Source organism: Acipenser ruthenus, chromosome 13 (genome assembly GCF_902713425.1).
Source record: "Acipenser ruthenus chromosome 13, fAciRut3.2 maternal haplotype, whole genome shotgun sequence".
Taxonomy (NCBI): domain Eukaryota; kingdom Metazoa; phylum Chordata; class Actinopteri; order Acipenseriformes; family Acipenseridae; genus Acipenser; species Acipenser ruthenus.
Window position 1 is genome coordinate 11,434,515 of NC_081201.1, and position 17,005 is coordinate 11,451,519.

General features: G+C 42.8%; 1 protein-coding gene across 5 annotated transcripts in view; it reads right to left on the reverse strand.

Moving 5' to 3' along the window:
* LOC117418224 (myosin phosphatase Rho-interacting protein-like) overlaps nucleotides 1-17,005 on the reverse strand; it is a 199,808-nt gene that overhangs the window by 19,218 nt on the left and 163,585 nt on the right. For all 5 annotated transcript variants that reach the window (XR_009330822.1, XM_059035674.1, XM_059035675.1 and 2 more), the window contains 7 exons: nucleotides 14,886-14,954; nucleotides 13,932-14,021; nucleotides 13,446-13,555; nucleotides 10,856-11,450; nucleotides 10,134-10,250; nucleotides 2,324-2,471; nucleotides 1,607-1,712 (listed from right to left, as the gene is read on the reverse strand). Coding sequence is in view for 4 of the 5 variants with exons in the window: in XM_059035674.1 (XP_058891657.1) it covers nucleotides 1,607-1,712; nucleotides 2,324-2,471; nucleotides 10,134-10,250; nucleotides 10,856-11,450; nucleotides 13,446-13,555; nucleotides 13,932-14,021; nucleotides 14,886-14,954 (1,235 nt within the window). In the remaining variant the exon portion in view is untranslated. The remainder of the gene's footprint in view (nucleotides 1-1,606; nucleotides 1,713-2,323; nucleotides 2,472-10,133; nucleotides 10,251-10,855; nucleotides 11,451-13,445; nucleotides 13,556-13,931; nucleotides 14,022-14,885; nucleotides 14,955-17,005) is intronic.

Consider the following 17,005-nt stretch of genomic DNA (forward strand, 5'->3'; position numbering starts at 1 on the left):
TATGCAACTCATTTCAATCACCAGCATTGTTGCAGAAGGGAGCATGAACTGGATACACTGCAATGCTTAGAAGAACGATTATTTGTTCCTGAGTAAAAGTTGAAAAAAAGTAATTTCCTAGTTGATTTAACTGTGACGTGGGTTATAAATATATAAAAACAAATCGGGATTATGTTAAATATTGATATGGACAACATGGGAAACAGCAAAGTTATGTGTTTCTTGTAAACTCTTCAGGGGGTTGAAACATTAGCAGTGTTAAACCTTTGCCTTAGTGTTTAATATAGAACACATTTTTCATATTTAACAGTTATCTGATTTTTTCATATACTCAGACTCACTGAGGTATGATTAACCATCTCCATTCTCGTGATGGGTATTCTAGTTTGTTATTTTTATTTTTTTATTTACATTTTTGCTAACCATTAGAATGTGTACAGAGTGTATCCTGTGTTTTCAGCTCTCTAGCTGTGACCCCCCCAGGCCTCTTCATGTTCAGGTTATGCTACAGTAAAAACAGAGTCGATTTGTTAATAAACAGCTCAGACTTGGAAACAAGTATTGGCATTCAGTTAATCTAGTAAGTCATGAGTTAATTGTTTCCTGATCCCTCGTGGTATAAAGATGGCTTGTTGTGATGTACGAACATCTCCTGAAAAAACATGCTCTGGTTTGGCAATAGTTAACCATGGTTGACCATATTAATAGTTTATGATTGAACCATGAAAAAAAACATGATAGAAATATTTGGGATGTGCCCCCTGGCCCCCTTGTTCTCCCCACTCATTGTGATTTGCCCCCTGGCCCCCTTGTTCTCCCCACTCATTGTGATTTGCCCCCTGGCCCCCTTGTTCTCCCCACTCATTGTGATTTGCCCCCTGGCCCCCTTGTTCTCCCCGCTCATTGTGATTTGCCCCCTGGCCTCCTTGTTCTCCCCGCTCATTGGGATGTGCCCCCTGGCCCCCTTGTTCTCCCCACTCATTGTGATTTGCCCCCTGGCCCCCTTGTTCTCCCCGCTCATTGGGATTTGCCCCCTGGCCTCCTTGTTCTCCCCGCTCATTGGGATTTGCCCCCTGGCCTCCTTGTTCTCCCCGCTCATTGTGATTTGCCCCCTGGCCTCCTTGTTCTCCCCGCTCATTGGGATGTGCCCCCTGGCCCCCTTGTTCTCCCCACTCATTGTGATTTGCCCCCTGGCCCCCTTGTTCTCCCCGCTCATTGGGATTTGCCCCCTGGCCCCCTTGTTCTCCCCGCTCATTGGGATGTGCCCCCTGGCCCCCTTGTTCTCCCCACTCATTGTGATTTGCCCCCTGGCCCCCTTGTTCTCCCCGCTCATTGGGATTTGCCCCCTGGCCTCCTTGTTCTCCCCGCTCATTGTGATTTGCCCCCTGGCCTCCTTGTTCTCCCCGCTCATTGGGATTTGCCCCCTGGCCTCCTTGTTCTCCCCGCTCATTGTGATTTGCCCCCTGGCCCCCTTGTTCTTCCCGCTCATTGTGATTTGCCCCCTGGCCTCCTTGTTGTCCCCGCTCATTGGGATGTGCCCCCTGGCCCCCTTGTTCTCCCCGCTCATTGGGATTTGCCCCCTGGCCTCCTTGTTGTCCCCACTCACTGGTATTGTCTCCGGAGCTCCTCGATGTCCGAGCTCATCCCACTGATCTCAGTGCGCTGTGTCCGCTCCAGCTCCTCCCTGTGTGCATTCTTCATGGCTTCAATAGCTGCAGCAGAAGCAAAACACTGTTTAGCTCTCTCCATTCTGTCTGCATTGACTCCTCTTGTGTCACTATGACAGGTTTACTAACATTTTACACAAGACTTACACTTTACTCAACACTGTCTTTAACTCAACTGTTTCAAACAATATGGTTTGTGTTTTCCTGCCCCTGCGGTTGGAGAACTGAAAACGTTGATCTAGACTTGTAGGTGAATTGAGATCAGGATTCCAACCTCCATATCACGTGGCATTGCAGTAAAACATACCAGACATGCAAGTATAAAAAATTGTATGTACACATTGTGATTAATTAACACTGTGCTGTATGAAAAACATTACCGAATTGAGCTTCGTGCTGGTATCTCTTTGACTCCAGTTAGCTGGGAAATTGTCCAGAATTTCACATATTATTATTATTATTATTATTTCTTTTAACATTGTGTCCTGTAATTGGCACAGGTGAAACTATAAGACACTCAGTCAAACAGACAAAGAATACACATGGATAGTTATAGTTTCACATTCTGAATGAGCGCTTCAGTGTTTCTGAAGCACCCTGTAAGTCTTTCTGTATAGGTTTGACTGGTCTGTCCCTGGCTGGAATCGGAGGTTTACCAGCTATAGTGGCGGCAGTCTCCTCTGCCAGCAGGCGCTCCTTCTCCTCCCGCAGCTTGCCCACCTCCCTCTGGTGCTGCCTCTGGATGTCCTCCAGCACCTTCTGATGCGTCTCCTCCATGGCAGCGAACCCACGCTCACACGTGGCCTGGGAAACGGGAAGGACGTGGCCAACTCATTTTTAAGCATTTCTCAATTAAAAAGTCCTGAAGTTAGTTTTTAAAGGTCTTGAAATCCATTTTACTACACTTGTATTAGCAGCAGTATCATTGTGAATCAATTTTGCTGTATGTTTACCAGTCCTATGCAGGATCAGTATTATAAAACTGCCTCTGTCTTCTCTGTCAGGCCCCCATGCTTTCTCTGCAGGACAGAGAGAACTTCTTCCCTAAATGACACGCATTGTCCTTTGCTGAAACAGTGGGCAAGGTGAATGATGCATTTTAACATTTCCTTTAAAGGGACTCTCTGTCCTGCGCAGGGAGAATGTGGGGATATCTGCGGTATGATTGTGGACCAGCGTGCAGTCCGGACTAGAAGACAGTGGCTCTGTAGTGAAGCAACTCCAGAGATCATTTTAAAAAGCCCTTCTAGTTATGGATTTAGATCTGACCAAAGAGAAACACAATTTTTAACCTCCTTAAAATTGCTTTCAAAGACAATTCAATTTTTTGGACGTTACACTGGGCAGACTGCTGAAGCTAATCAAGATGGTTAATGGATTTTAAAACCTTACTACTTTAATCTAAAGCATTATATGTTGTTATGATTTTATTTTTGTACTTATTTACTGTTAGTCCTATTGTGAAAATAGAAATACTAAAAGAAACTTAATAGAGGTCTTCTAGTCAAAACGTTTGTCATTGAATGTATTAGCTTCTTTTAGAATTCCCAAATTCAGTTCTATTGAGTGTTTAATAGTTATGGATGTGGTGAAACAATGAGGTAAGAATTATAGGTAAGGATTTATTTAAACATTCAACTCACAATAAGAAGAAACAGACAATGTTCTCTTGAGAGGAAAATGCACAAGTGATGTTTGTTTGGAATCCATGTGCAACTGATATAGGCATTTTTTTTTTTATTCAGAGATTCTCAGATCTTAATTTAGAGAAACATGCTTAAGATGTGTTAGCAATCTCTCTCTCTTTTGGTAACATTATACATTTATATTGTATAGTTTGCTTTTATTGGTAAACAAACTTGTATCTTAAACATTATATCTGAAATAACATTTTGCAATTTAATGATCTTAATAAGTATTCATAAGCTACTTTTAGTTTCGACTTGAGATACAATATTCTGAAAGTCTCATGGAAAATCCCATTCAGAAAACGACAGAAACATGCATTTGATACATGAAAAGGTTTAAAGATTTGAAAAGATGAATAAGTCAATACATATTAATGGGCTTCTTTTTTGGCACATTTATAAAATAATTTTGACGGAGGAGAGTATTCCAACAACAAACACCATTCACCAATGGCAGTCATTGGTTATTTTCATTTGAGCATCTTGAATATAAAATGATTAATGAGAAAATGAAATATTATGATAACTAATGTTAACTAATGATTTTACTGGTACATTAAAATGGATTTAAAAGCAGCAATGACCATAATAGGTACTGTAAGTCATTTTGTAAAAAGCTAAATGTTTGCTACAAAATTAAGTCAACCCCCCCCCCCCCCCAATTGAAATCAGAGTTCAAACATTTAACTGGAAAATGGTTTTAGCCATTTTTATATTGAATTTTAACTGACAAACATTCCAACAAGTTGTTATGTATTTAGGATTAAAATTGTTGCTTAAGTTGTTGAACCAATACAATACAATCAATAGTCATTGCAGCAGATGGGGTCTAAAATCTAGAACTAAGAATGCCAAAGAACCTTGAAGTTCTCAAAGTCTTTCTGGTATTTCTCCTTCAGGCTGGACATGTCTCCTTCCAGGTGTTTGTGCTCCAGCTCATCTCTCATCACATTCATCTGGGCTTCCAGTTCCTGAATCCGTTCCCTCAGAGCAGTCATAGAGTCCAGCTCTGTCTTCTCTCCTTGCGTCTGTGTCCCAGCAGCATTGTCCTCTGGTCTGGGCTCTTTGTGATGCTTGCAAGACTCTGAGGGGGAGGCCTCCAGGTGTTCACACTTGTATTTGTCCAGGGTTAGCGGCAAAGCCTTAATTGTCTGACTGTAGTGTCCGTACAGACGTTGCACCTCTTCCTCATATATTCTTTGCAGCTCCTGTATTTTACCGTGAAACCTGTCTTCCAGCTTTTGGACCTGATCTTCATGCCGTTCTTCCATGCTTTCAATATCTAGAACAACAGTCTCTAGTTTGCATTGGCTTTCTGCCGTTTTCTCCCTCAGAGCCCCCTCTGCTTCAGTGAGTTTATGCTGCGCTTGATGAAGCTCAAGCTTGTATTTGTTTTTCAGCTCCTCCATTTCGTGCCGGAATCTCTCCTCCATCTGCAGAATCCTGCTCTGCTGGAGGGAGAGCTCTGACAAGTGATGGGAAGCTTCAGCTTGAAGGGCTTGGTTTTCGTCTTTAAGATTCGAAATGGTTTGTGCAAAAGTGTGCCGCTCCTCCTGCAGGGCTTTTTCATACCGCTCCCGGATGGAATTGACATTCTTTGCGTTCTCTTGACACAGACCGTCCATATTGCTGCAGGCATCCTTGTACTGCTTTAAGTCTTTCTCATGGTCTGCTTTGATCCTGCAAGCTACATATGCAATCTGTGCCTGAATTAGCGCATCCCTCATTAACAGTGAAGGACTGTTGTTGATTTTATTGGTGTACATGTAGCAAGGAAGCACGTGGGAAACTTCAAGCAATCTGTGGTGGATTTCAACTGTTTGCGAGTGACATGTTGACTCCATGTCTTGGGACAAACGCTGCAGGACCTCAGCTTGCTGTTTGAGTTCATTGGCAAGCTTAGCTCGGCCCTGGCTGGAGGGTTCTACAGCTGCTAAGGGAGGTGTTTCATATTGAAGATGCTGATCTACCATCAGTACTGCTAAATTATGGACTTCTTCCATCTGTATTTGTTCTACATATGGAGAAAGCTCAGGCGGGCTAATATCTGGTAGCTTTCTGCTCCTTTCTTTCTTAAATTCATCACCAACCTGAAGAATAACCCTATCCAACTCTGGTGTCTTGTAAGCTTTTACAATTTCTTTCACAGTGAACTCCCTTTGCTGCAGGTCCCTGCGAGCTTTGAGAAGATCTCCTTCGACTTTCTGGATTTTCTGCTCATAAAACTCTTTCAAATTCTGCACTGCGAACGTCAGCTCAGCTTTAATACAGGCATTGGTAACGACAGTCTTACCAGCTTGCTCAAGCAGGCAGGGCCCCTCTGGTTTGCTTTCTTGACCACTGTTGTCAGTTTCTTTGAATTGGGTTTGGAACTTTTCCACCTCTGACCAAAACTCACTTTCTAACATCAGCTTTTGTGTTAAGACGTCTGTGTATGCAATAGCTACGTACGACTCATCACTGCTTTTCAGTTTCTCTGCTTCCTTGTGCACATCACTCAGACTCCGCAATAGATCTAAATTCGGGTTCTGTATTGAGTTAGCCATTTTATTTAATACCAAAGCCTCAAAGGCTAACATTTTGGCAAATAGTTTGATCTTGTCCTCATCAGATAACTCATTCTCCATGCTCTCTTCTGGAGCTTCTTGGCAACTTAGGGCCTCTTCCTCTAAAGAGTTCCGTCCCTGCCTTATGTGAATTGCAGCATTAACTAACTCGGCCTCTATTTCTGACAATGTATGAAGCTGCTGATCTGTGCTATTCTCTTCATGACATGCAAGGATGGACTGGACTTTCTCTCTGCCTGACTCCAAGCAAACTAGGGTCTTCTCACATGTAACACGGACAGGTCTGATACGGCAACTGGTTTCCTGTGCAAGTGTACGCCTCTTGTCCCTTTCCAACTGTAGCTGTGCTGTTAACTTGTCTACTTTGGAAAGGCTTTCATCGAGTTGCTTCCTCAGCTCTGTTTTGATTTTGTCCCATTTGCTGTGATGTTCCATCATTACCTCCAGCTGTTGGCTTTCCTGTTCTTCCAGCTTTAAATTAACATCCTTAAGCTTCTCTTCTGTGACGAACAGTTTGGTTTCAAGTGAATGGATGATTGAAATAAATCTTTCTGGGTTGGTGTTGGCAGAAGGAAGATAATGATGAGGTGGATCTGAAGTCCCGCTCTCTTCAGATAGGGACCTGTCCTGACTGGTATCTGAGAATGTATTACTCGCCCACAGTTTCTCTGTGTCATCTTGGCCATACTTTTGGAAATGAATGCTTGAGAATCGTATCCTCTGCCCTTTACACGGTGCTGCCCCAGTATCGTTGTTCATTCTCACTTTTGGTCTAATGTTGGTGGTTTGTGACTCATCTAAAGCTGTTGAAGACTCCTGTTTTCTGATGTTTTCATGGGCAACACAGTCTTCTTGAAGTTTGCCATTTTCCAGTTGGAGCTTGCTGTAACCCAACTGCAGGTCATCGAGAAGCTGCTCAAGCTCAGTGATGCGAACCTCTGCAGCTTCTAGCTTACACTGCAACTCTTCTTTCTGTGCTGTGCTACCTGCCTCTGAACCTATCTTACTGATCAGCTCCTCCTTCAATTGCAACTTGCACTCCGTTTCCTCCAAGCTACTTCCAAGAGCCGCCATTTTAATTAGGGCCTCGTTGAGGTTACGGTCTTTCTTCTCCATCAGTCTCTCGTACATCTCCTTGGCTTGCTTGATTTCCTCATCCTTTTCCCTGAGCATTTTATGGATATTCTGTAACTCCTCTGAAACCTTCTCGTAAGAGTGTTCCAAGTTGTAATAATCTGTCTCCTCTGTTTTCAGCTGGGACTGCAGCTTGGCCACCTCGTTGTCTGCCTCTGTGATCTGACTGATTAACTCCTGGCACCGGCAGGTAAGATGATCCTTTTCTTCCTCCAGGTCCCGGATGTTTTCGGTGAGCTTCTGGATGGTTACGTTCTTGATAACCAGCTCCTCCTCAAGATGGTGGATTAACTCACTGCTCTCCAGAGTGGTGGCTCGTTTTTCCTTCTGCAGATCGTCAACCTGCTGTTCAGCTTCCTGCAGCCTGTCCTCAAACTCTCTGACCTTCTCCTCAGCTTCAACCAGAGTCAAAGCCAAGGATTCCTTCTCTTTCTCATGGCTTTCGCGCAGCATCTCGTAGTTCTTTTGTACCCTTTCCTCCTTTAGTGCCTGAGCCTGCTCTGTGGTGACAAGTTGGCTGGTGACTTCGGTAAGTCTCTCTTGAAGTTTCTGGACCTCCTTCTGGTAGTCCCTCTGCAAGGCCTGCTGTCTTTCCAGGTCCCTCAAAGCCTGGCTCTTCTCTAGCAGTAGGGCCTCCACGTCCTTCAGCCTGCCCTCGCTGTCTCTCAACTGAGAGCGCAAGGTCTGCTCGTTGTGTTCCCAGTCCTCCAAACCCTCCCTGAACTTCTCCTGCTTCATTTTTAGATCGCTTCTCATTTTCGCTATGGCTTGCTCGCTAATTTGAATTCCGGCCATGGCATTGTTAAGCTTGGTCTGCAGGTTCTGGATTTCCACCTCGTGGTTCCTGATCACATCTTTGGCCTCCCCATAGTTTAGTTTTAAAGCCTGCACCTTCTGGTTAGTCAGGTCCTGGCGCTGACGCTGGGATTCAATTTCGGTTTGAAGGTCTTGGTTAAGTTTATGGAGACTTTGCCAAGAACCCATAGGCGAGGCAGCAGTGTCAGTCTTTAAAAGATTGATTAAACATTAGGTTAGTAACACTTCTTGCTCCCAACACTGAGTGACATACCTGTGGGCTGGCTGGCTGGATATTTCAAGAAAGAGCATTCTTTAATGCTGCAAACATTTCTAAGCTTTCCACTGTGCTTTACGGCTGATTTTTCTGGTAACAATTTGATAGAAATTACAGTATAAATACAAAATTCTATGGCATATCCTTTGACTAAAGCATACATTACCAGGGCTGAAGTAGCTTATATCAGATATGAATCTATCACAAAGTAGTCTCTTTGGTTTTAAAATGCTTTTAAACTTCAGTATATTGTCATTGCCCTTTATTGTGCAGTAAAATTGCATTATTAAAACATTTCGTTCAATTTGAAAAGTCTCTGAGGGTACAATACTGTAGTCTCCACGATGGAGTCACCAGAGGTCCATTCGCTGGACTAAGACCTTATCCAGTTAGAAGTCCAACACATGCCATACCCCTCTTTACTGAAACTGGGGCTAAGCGAATGGCTGAGTTCAGTGTCACTTTATCATTGGACCTGGAGTTCCTTGCTATTACTTGTTTATCAAGCACTGTTCAGGGGTAGAACTACTATTAGCAGTTAAATAGTCGGCACACAGAGGCACCCAACACAAGCTGAAATGTGAATTTTAAAAAAATGCAACAAAAAATGCAAGTCAATATGTGTATATATAAATACAGATATCAAGAGAAGAAAAAGCACAGCCCAAAGTTTTTGTATTTGTTTTGCCCTTCGCTTTAGAGTATATGCTATTCCAAAGATGTGACACTCAGTTAAAGTTAGTCATGCATGCAAATCAGTTCTTCCCATTCTCATTAGTGAATATTATACTTTCACATAGCCTGCAAAGTTCCTGTCTCACACAATGGAAGTATTTTTAAAGGGAAGGTTCTTAAACATTAAAAACAATGGGTCTGTTCTTAGTCTATTGAGTTTGGAAATCATGTGGACTATCCAGGGTGATGTATTTAATTAACTCAAATCTATTCAAGCCAACCTTGGTGTGAATGTTACCCCGTGCTGAGGTTGCTTACCTGCAGTATGCAGCCCTCTCGTGCACTGTGCTCTGGGGTTGCTTACCTGCAGTATGCAGCCCTCTCGTGCACTGTGCTCTGGGGTTGCTTACCTGCAGTATGCAGCCCTCTCGTTCACTGTGCTCTGGGGTTGCTTACCTGCAGTATGTAGCCCTCTCATGCACTGTGCTCTGGGGTTGCTTACCTGCAGTATGCAGCCCTCTCGTTCACTGTGCTCTGGGGTTGCTTACCTGCAGTATGTAGCCCTCTCATGCACTGTGCTCTGGGGTTGCTTACCTGCAGTATGCAGCCCTCTCATGCACTGTGCTCTGGGGTTGCTTACCTGCAGTATGCAGCCCTCTCGTGCACTGTGCTCTGGGGTTGCTTACCTGCAGTATGTAGCCCTCTCGTGCACTGTGCTCTGGGGTTGCTTACCTGCAGTATGCAGCCCTCTCGTGCACTGTGCTCTGGGGTTGCTTACCTGCAGTATGTAGCCCTCTTGTGCACTGTGCTCTGGGGTTGCTTACCTGCAGTATGTAGCCCTCTCGTGCACTGTGCTCTGGGGTTGCTTACCTGCAATATGCAGCCCTCTCGTTCACTGTGTTCTGGGGTTGCTTACCTGCAGTATGTAGCCCTCTCGTGCACTGTGCTCTGGGGTTGCTTACCTGCAGTATGCAGCCCTCTCGTTCACTGTGTTCTGGGGTTGCTTACCTGCAGTATGTAGCCCTCTCGTGCACTGTGCTCTGGGGTTGCTTACCTGCAGTATGCAGCCCTCTCGTTCACTGTGCTCTGGGGTTGCTTACCTGCAGTATGCAGCCCTCTCGTTCACTGTGTTCTGGGGTTGCTTACCTGCAGTATGTAGCCCTCTCATGCACTGTGCTCTGGGGTTGCTTACCTGCAGTATGTAGCCCTCTCGTTCACTGTGCTCTGGGGTTGCTTACCTGCAGTATGTAGCCCTCTCATGCACTGTGCTCTGGGGTTGCTTACCTGCAGTATGTAGCCCTCTCGTTCACTGTGTTCTGGGGTTGCTTACCTGCAGTACGTAGCCCTCTCGTGCACTGTGCTCCCGGCTGCGGGACTCCTCCAGCTGCTCCTGCAAGAGGTGATTCTCTTGCTGCAGTCTGCTCAGCTCTCTCTGAGTCTGCCCCAGCTGGCAAGGGAACAACAAATGAGACTCTGCTGCACTGATTTGTATCCTACAGAACTCTGTAATGCTTCTCAAACACCCTCTTGGTTCTCCATGTGTATAGTTGCTGTGCTTCTAGTTTACACAGGTTCACAGGTGTCTCTCTTATATTCCTCACTTTCCAAAGCGGGGTCTGTGAAACCTTAGGTAAAATTATTTTACTAGCCAACAGAAAGCAGCTGAATCCCGCATGCAGGTACAGTACGAACAAGTGAACGTCTTTCTATGGGAATGGTTTAAGCAGGCTCGTGGCAATAACAGGTAAAGATTTTGTTTAGGAAATGTTAAAAGTTTGCTGAAGCATTATTGTGTTTATTATACTGTATATGTAAATTAATAAAGTTGTTTTTTAAAGCGTTCAAATTGTTTTGTCATTTTACCTTTTTTAGGTACAGTATTACAGTGCCAGTGTGCTGGATTACAGTAACCCTGTAATCCAGCACACTGTCTAATCCTGCACAATTTTCCAGAACCAAGTGACACCCGATTGTACAGGTTTTACTCTATGATTAAACACAATACATTCTTTCACTGAGTCTTGAGCACTCCTAGGTTTTATTCGTACACACCTCTTTGTCGAGCAAGGCTGCTAGTTCTTGTGGTGGCAGTGGCTCTACCACGGGCACAGAGGAGTGCAGCATGGCGATGGGGATCTGTTTCTCCTCGCGCAGCGTGGCGATGGGGATCTGCTTCTCCTCAAGCAGCGTGGTGATGGGGATCTGCTTCTCCTCGCGCAGCGGCATGGTCTCCACCTTGTGCCAGCGCTGCTCGATCTCCACCTGCACGGGCTTGGTCTCAGGCGAGACTGGGGCCCGGTCCACCTCCATGCGGGTCACCTCTTCTGCAGCGTTGAGACTCTCGAATCTCTTCCTGCGCTCCTCTCTGCGCTGGGCTCGCTCCCTCTCCAGGTCAGTCATATTGCCGGGGGTTTTGCTGGTTGCTTCGCTGATTTGAGCCGAGTCTGAGGTAGAGGGAGACGAGGCCTTCTGCATGGGGCGGAACTCGGCCCAGTCGAAGGTTTTGGAGCGCCCCTCTCGCCTGCGCTCTCGTGCCCGGCTCCTGCGCTGCTCAGTGCTGCCCCCGTCCACCTCGCTTTCCTGGATCTCCCCAGCTGCAAAGGTACTCTGGTAGGCAGAGTGAACCTTGGCCTCCTCTGGAAATGAACTGAAGAACACAAGGAACAGTGGGATGGAATAAGTGCAAATCCATGTTTACCTGTAACTATTAAACACCCAATAGTGCTACATTTGGAAATACTAAAAGAAATGTAATAAATTCAATGACAAATGTTTCGACTCATTGAGAAAGTCTTCTAGTCGAAATGTTTATCACTGAATTTAAGTTTCTTTCATACTATCCAAATTCATTTTTTTTACTTTCTTTTATTTAAAACAATTCCCAAGCACCTCTTTCAGGGTTTATTTATTAAAATATAAAAATGAAATGTAATAAGAAAGACTGCAGTTCTGTGTGCCCTTATTTTGGTAAATAAATATTGTGCATAGCATGTTATTAATATCAACTATCTAGGAAGAGCCCCTGGTATGATGATAAGGTCTATTTTGATCACTCCTCTGGGCAGAGGCAGTGTGAGAAGGGGGTCTGAGATCCAGCCCTTAGCCTGTCTGGGACACACCAAAATAACAGGAGTTTTCTTTATGTGGATTCTAAAGGAGATCCGTGGTCAGATTCAGCTGTTTTCAGCTGTAACTGCAATGCAGGTGCCGACAGCATTGTGGAATTACAGGATGCTATTCAAATACTGGCACTCACAGATATTCCCTGGAAAGGTATAACAGCGGGTAGTAGCCCATACGTTTTTACTTTTTAAACATTTCAGATAGGCCAATTGTGTATGTATTTAAATTGGTAAATGCTATTGCAATAGCTAAAAAAAATCATGTGGGACATGTTTCTTTTACAATGGTGCCTTCCTGTGTAGATTTCTAGAGGAATTCACAGAAGCAGGAAACTTTAGTTTAGTCTTTAGGAACTTAAAAACCCGAACCAGGTACAGGTATGGTTTCTTATGAAGCAAGAAGTCACCAAGTAAACTTTAATGTACAATTGAACGTATGTAATTGTTGTTCTGTTTATCATTTCATAGGGAATAGGCATTTCAAAGGTGTACCTTTGAGGGGGAGGCTGGTAAAACCTCTGATTTGTACAACTCTACAGACATTAACACAAAACAAAACAAAACAAGCTTTTCAACCTGGGCTGCAGAACTGACACTTAAGGAGAAGTTTTTCCTGGGATAGCATGGGAATCAAAACAAATAGCAAGAAGAAGGGTTCAGCTGAGAACATTAACAGCATAGAAAAACAAAACCAAGCAGCAGAAGAAGGAGCCGTCGCAGGTACTTTACACAGGCTAGAGACAATGTCTTAGAATTGGGCCATAATAAACAGAATGCATTACACTGCACTTAGCTACACAGAGAGATAAACAGAATGCATTACACTGCACTTAGTTACACAGAGAGACAAACAGAATGCATTACACTGCACTTTGATAAACAGAGAGGGCATGCAAACATTTCAGAGCATGCTCTTAGAACATACTAATTTTAAATCGTAACATTGGTCATCACCTTAATTGTTCTTGTACAGTACACAGTTTTGGTGATGCCACAAAAAACACGCCACACATTTAAAAAATGGAAGATGCACTTTTCTTTAATCTTGGCGCAGATTACATGAAAATCACACTTCTCTTAGGGTGTGTGATTGTGTAATTGACTCACTAAATCACACTTCTCCTAGGGTGTGTGATTGTGTAATTGACTCACTAAATCACACTTCTCTTAGGGTGTGTGATTGTGTAATTGACTCACTAAATCACACTTCTCTTAGGGTGTGTGATTGTGTAATTGACTCACTAAATCACACTTCTCTTAGGGTGTGTGATTGTGTAATTGACTCACTAAATCACACTTCTCTTAGGGTGTGTGATTGTGTAATTGACTCACTAAATCACACTTCTCCTAGGGTGTGTGATTGGGTAATTGACTCATTGAATCTGTGATTCACTTGGGTGTTTTAAAGATAGATTAAAGAATGCAAGAGATACACTCTCAACTTGATCAGTTAGCCACAGTTATAAACATAAGTCAATGGGAACGTGACATATGGTGTGTGTACCTCTCTAGTATCCTACCTGGTAACATCAGGAGCAGTCGCGGGCCGGGCATGCTTCATGATCGCCTGGATCCAGTTGCGCCGGATCCCTGAAGTCATCGCACAGAGGGTGAAAGCTTTTTCTTTCGTCTGGGGGGGGGGGGGGGGATTACAAGATTTGATGAAGCCATAACAAGAGCTGGTGTGCTTGACAACTTTACCCATAGCAACACTGCGGTCAGAGTTCCATGCCTTGTGCTCAGTACAGCAGATGTTTTCTTGTGACTAAGCTTCAGGTTATCTTTAGTTCCCCCTACATCTTTTGAGTAAACAAGTTTTATTTTCACTGTAAATGAAGTCCTCTTGGGGGAGTACCAAGTGAGCTGCCAGTAGACAGATACTGAGAGAAAACCCACACTGGCTTTGATTAGCTTTGATTAAACAGAATCTGAAGATGCACAGATAGACAGCACCCAATTAGACACATGTTTTGAGCAGCAGCTCTATAAAAGTCCATGTCACTTACATGTATTTGAAACCCATAGTTTCTCTGTACAGGAAACTCTGTGACATCATGACAGGTGGAGAGGTCAATTTCACCATCCAAATCAGCAGCCTGGATTCAGGAGAGACACCAACAAGGTGTGTTAATGTTATCTTCTATATACCTTCCTATTAAATAACACATTCACAGACATTGAGTGCACTCCAGAGGTGTAACAATATACTAATGTCACGATTTGATCTTGACATGCATGTCCCCATGCGATGTGTACCACGATACAGTACATGGGATGGTCCTGATGGGCTACTTCCATGATGCATAGTAAGATCAAATTATGTTTTAATGATGGACTATTTTGTTAAAAAAACAAAAATGAAATGAGCAAATAAATGAAACTCCCAAAATATGAGAGTGATAAAAATATCTTCTAAGTTTTACATTGTAATCACAGCAATCTAATAAACGAATGGGAGGAGGTCATTCGACCCATAGAAATTTGTCCGGTTGTTAGTACACTTTTAGTTGGGTCATAAAGGATCTTAGTGATTCAGCATCAACAACAAGACTAGGTAACCCACTGCATACCCTCACCACTCTCTGTGTGAAGAAGTGTCTCCTTCCCTCTGTCCTGAGTCTACTCCACTTCATTTCCAGCTGTCTTCTGCTCCTGGTTTCTGTGCTGCGCTTAAGTATTGTTTTTTATATTTTAATGACTTCAACCCCCCACCCTAACTCTTTTCTGTTCTAAATCAATTCAGTTCTTTCAGCCTATCTTCACAGCTCCTTCCCTTAGCCCTGGGATTAGTCTGGTTGATATTGGTTGGACTCTCTCCAGGGCCACAATGTCCTTTTGGTACTGTGGTGTCCAGAACTGAACCCAATACCCGCAGTGTATTGCACAACCTCACCATAACCTCCTTGGATTTGTACTCTACACTTTTGGCAATATACCCCAGCATTGTGCTTGGCACCTACCTCTTCAGCAATGGAGTCTCTGTAATACCTCAGGCTCTGATCAGTCAGGACAAACCAATGCTTTTTCCACTAGACAAATGAAAACAAACAAACAGTAATTCATTTAATAGCATGAGTATGTATTCTAAACAGTGTAATTTACTATGTGCTTGGTTCTCAGGCATTATTGTAGAGGTAATTCCTCCAACCGGTATCTCAACTTTATCTTCAGTAAATGGAGGTCCTTGATAAGCCACAGGGAGTGGGTGAGGAAATAAAAGGCTTCTGTCAATAACAATTAAGTTCTGTTTTAACAAGACCTTCCAATTGTGGCAGTTTTGTTTCAAAGAGACCTCTAGCCAAGATTTTAAAATCCATGTTCTTGCTTTTTATCAGCACTAGTGATATTAATCTTCTTCTGTTTGTATAAAACCAAAAGATCTTCAAACATTTCAATGACAAACCTATAGATGAACAGTTGCTGCAGCTTTGTGTTGTAGCTTATTTAAAGCAATTTAAAGTGCTAAAAGAACACACTATGTCACCTATTGTGTTCAGTGCAGTTCAATCACAGCCTTGTATTTTTGTATTTTGAAACATATTGCCGACTCTCTAACATTTTCAATAATGGCTCATAATTAATCAGGGCAATACACCCCTCAACATTTACTCAGGAGCGGTCGCCAGGAGAAATCTCTGAAGTCTGGAATACACATACGTGACGCTGCTTGTCCCCATTTGGCACACATGAGCGGTCTGCACTACGCGACTGACTCTGCTATAATATTATAGAAAATTGAACAGTAGTTGTCAACAACACAGAGTAGGTTATGTACTCTAATATAATGTACAGCTATGGCCAAAAGATTTTGCATCACCTAGAATCGTATGATTGAGACATAATTAAAATAAATAAATAAATAAAAAAAAACTACATGAACATAATTTAGATCTTTTATTTAACATCATGTAATCAAAGAAACTACAAAATTAAATCGCAAAAGTCTATATGAAGCCATAATAGCAGTACAATATTTCATGTTAGATTTTGTAACGTCACATTTTTCAATTTGTCCATTTTTCGTTAAGTGTATGAAAAACGTAACATTAATGTAACATTATTTAGCAGGTTTCATCCGACTTTATGAAGCAAAATGTGTTAATTCTACAGGGTGATGTAAAACGTTTGGTCATAGCTGTAATGCCCCCCATATAATCTACTAAATAAAAACAGTGGTTTGTTTTTCAAAGTTGTTATTCTGTCATTTATATGCAGGTGTATGAAATGAGCGATCAGCTTAGCAAAGAAACATACAGTACACTGCAGACAGCAAGTAGCCTACTATCACTGAAGTGATAAAAAATGTATCCTTTTACCGTCTCAGTCAGTTATTTAGTAAAAAAATAGTAGTGAACCACAGAAATTATCAAAAAGCAAAAAGTGGTAACAGTATCATTTGATACTGTGAGGGAACAGTGATTTATCTTTACAGGAAGGATGCTTATCAGGAGAGATGTATAAAATACTGATCTGCCTGTCCAATTGTTGGTCCTATGGCTTCACAGATGACTGCCTTCATCTCAGCATCCTTGTATGAAATATGGGAAGGATCAAACACTTCAGGGTGCTTGGATACCTCTGTAGACAACAGTTTGTCATTCATGATTTTTCCTGGCAAGTGCATGTTGTCACCACTTGGTTGTGATTGGTTAATCCAGCGCTGTTACCGCGTGACAGCTAGAAAAAAATAACTATGGATTTGATTTGAGAGGCACCAGTGACACTGCAGTATTATATCACTCTGGTCTGTTTCAATCACCAGCATTGTTGCAAGAGGGAGCATGAACAGGATAACCCACAGTTTAGAAGAAAAAACAATTCTCCTGGCAAATGATATTGTAGCTTTACCTATGATGTGTGAATAAAAATATAAAACAATCAGAATTATGTAGATAAATATATTGCAGCAAAGGTAACATACAAAAGTAACGTAATGTGTTTCTAGTACACACTGCACTTGGTATTAATAATAAGCAAATACAAGTTAGTAGGAAACCACTGGAAGCTGTCTGGAATAATACAGACGTAATTGTATTTATTTATTTAATGGGAGCGATACTAATGAGCTGTGATTAATATC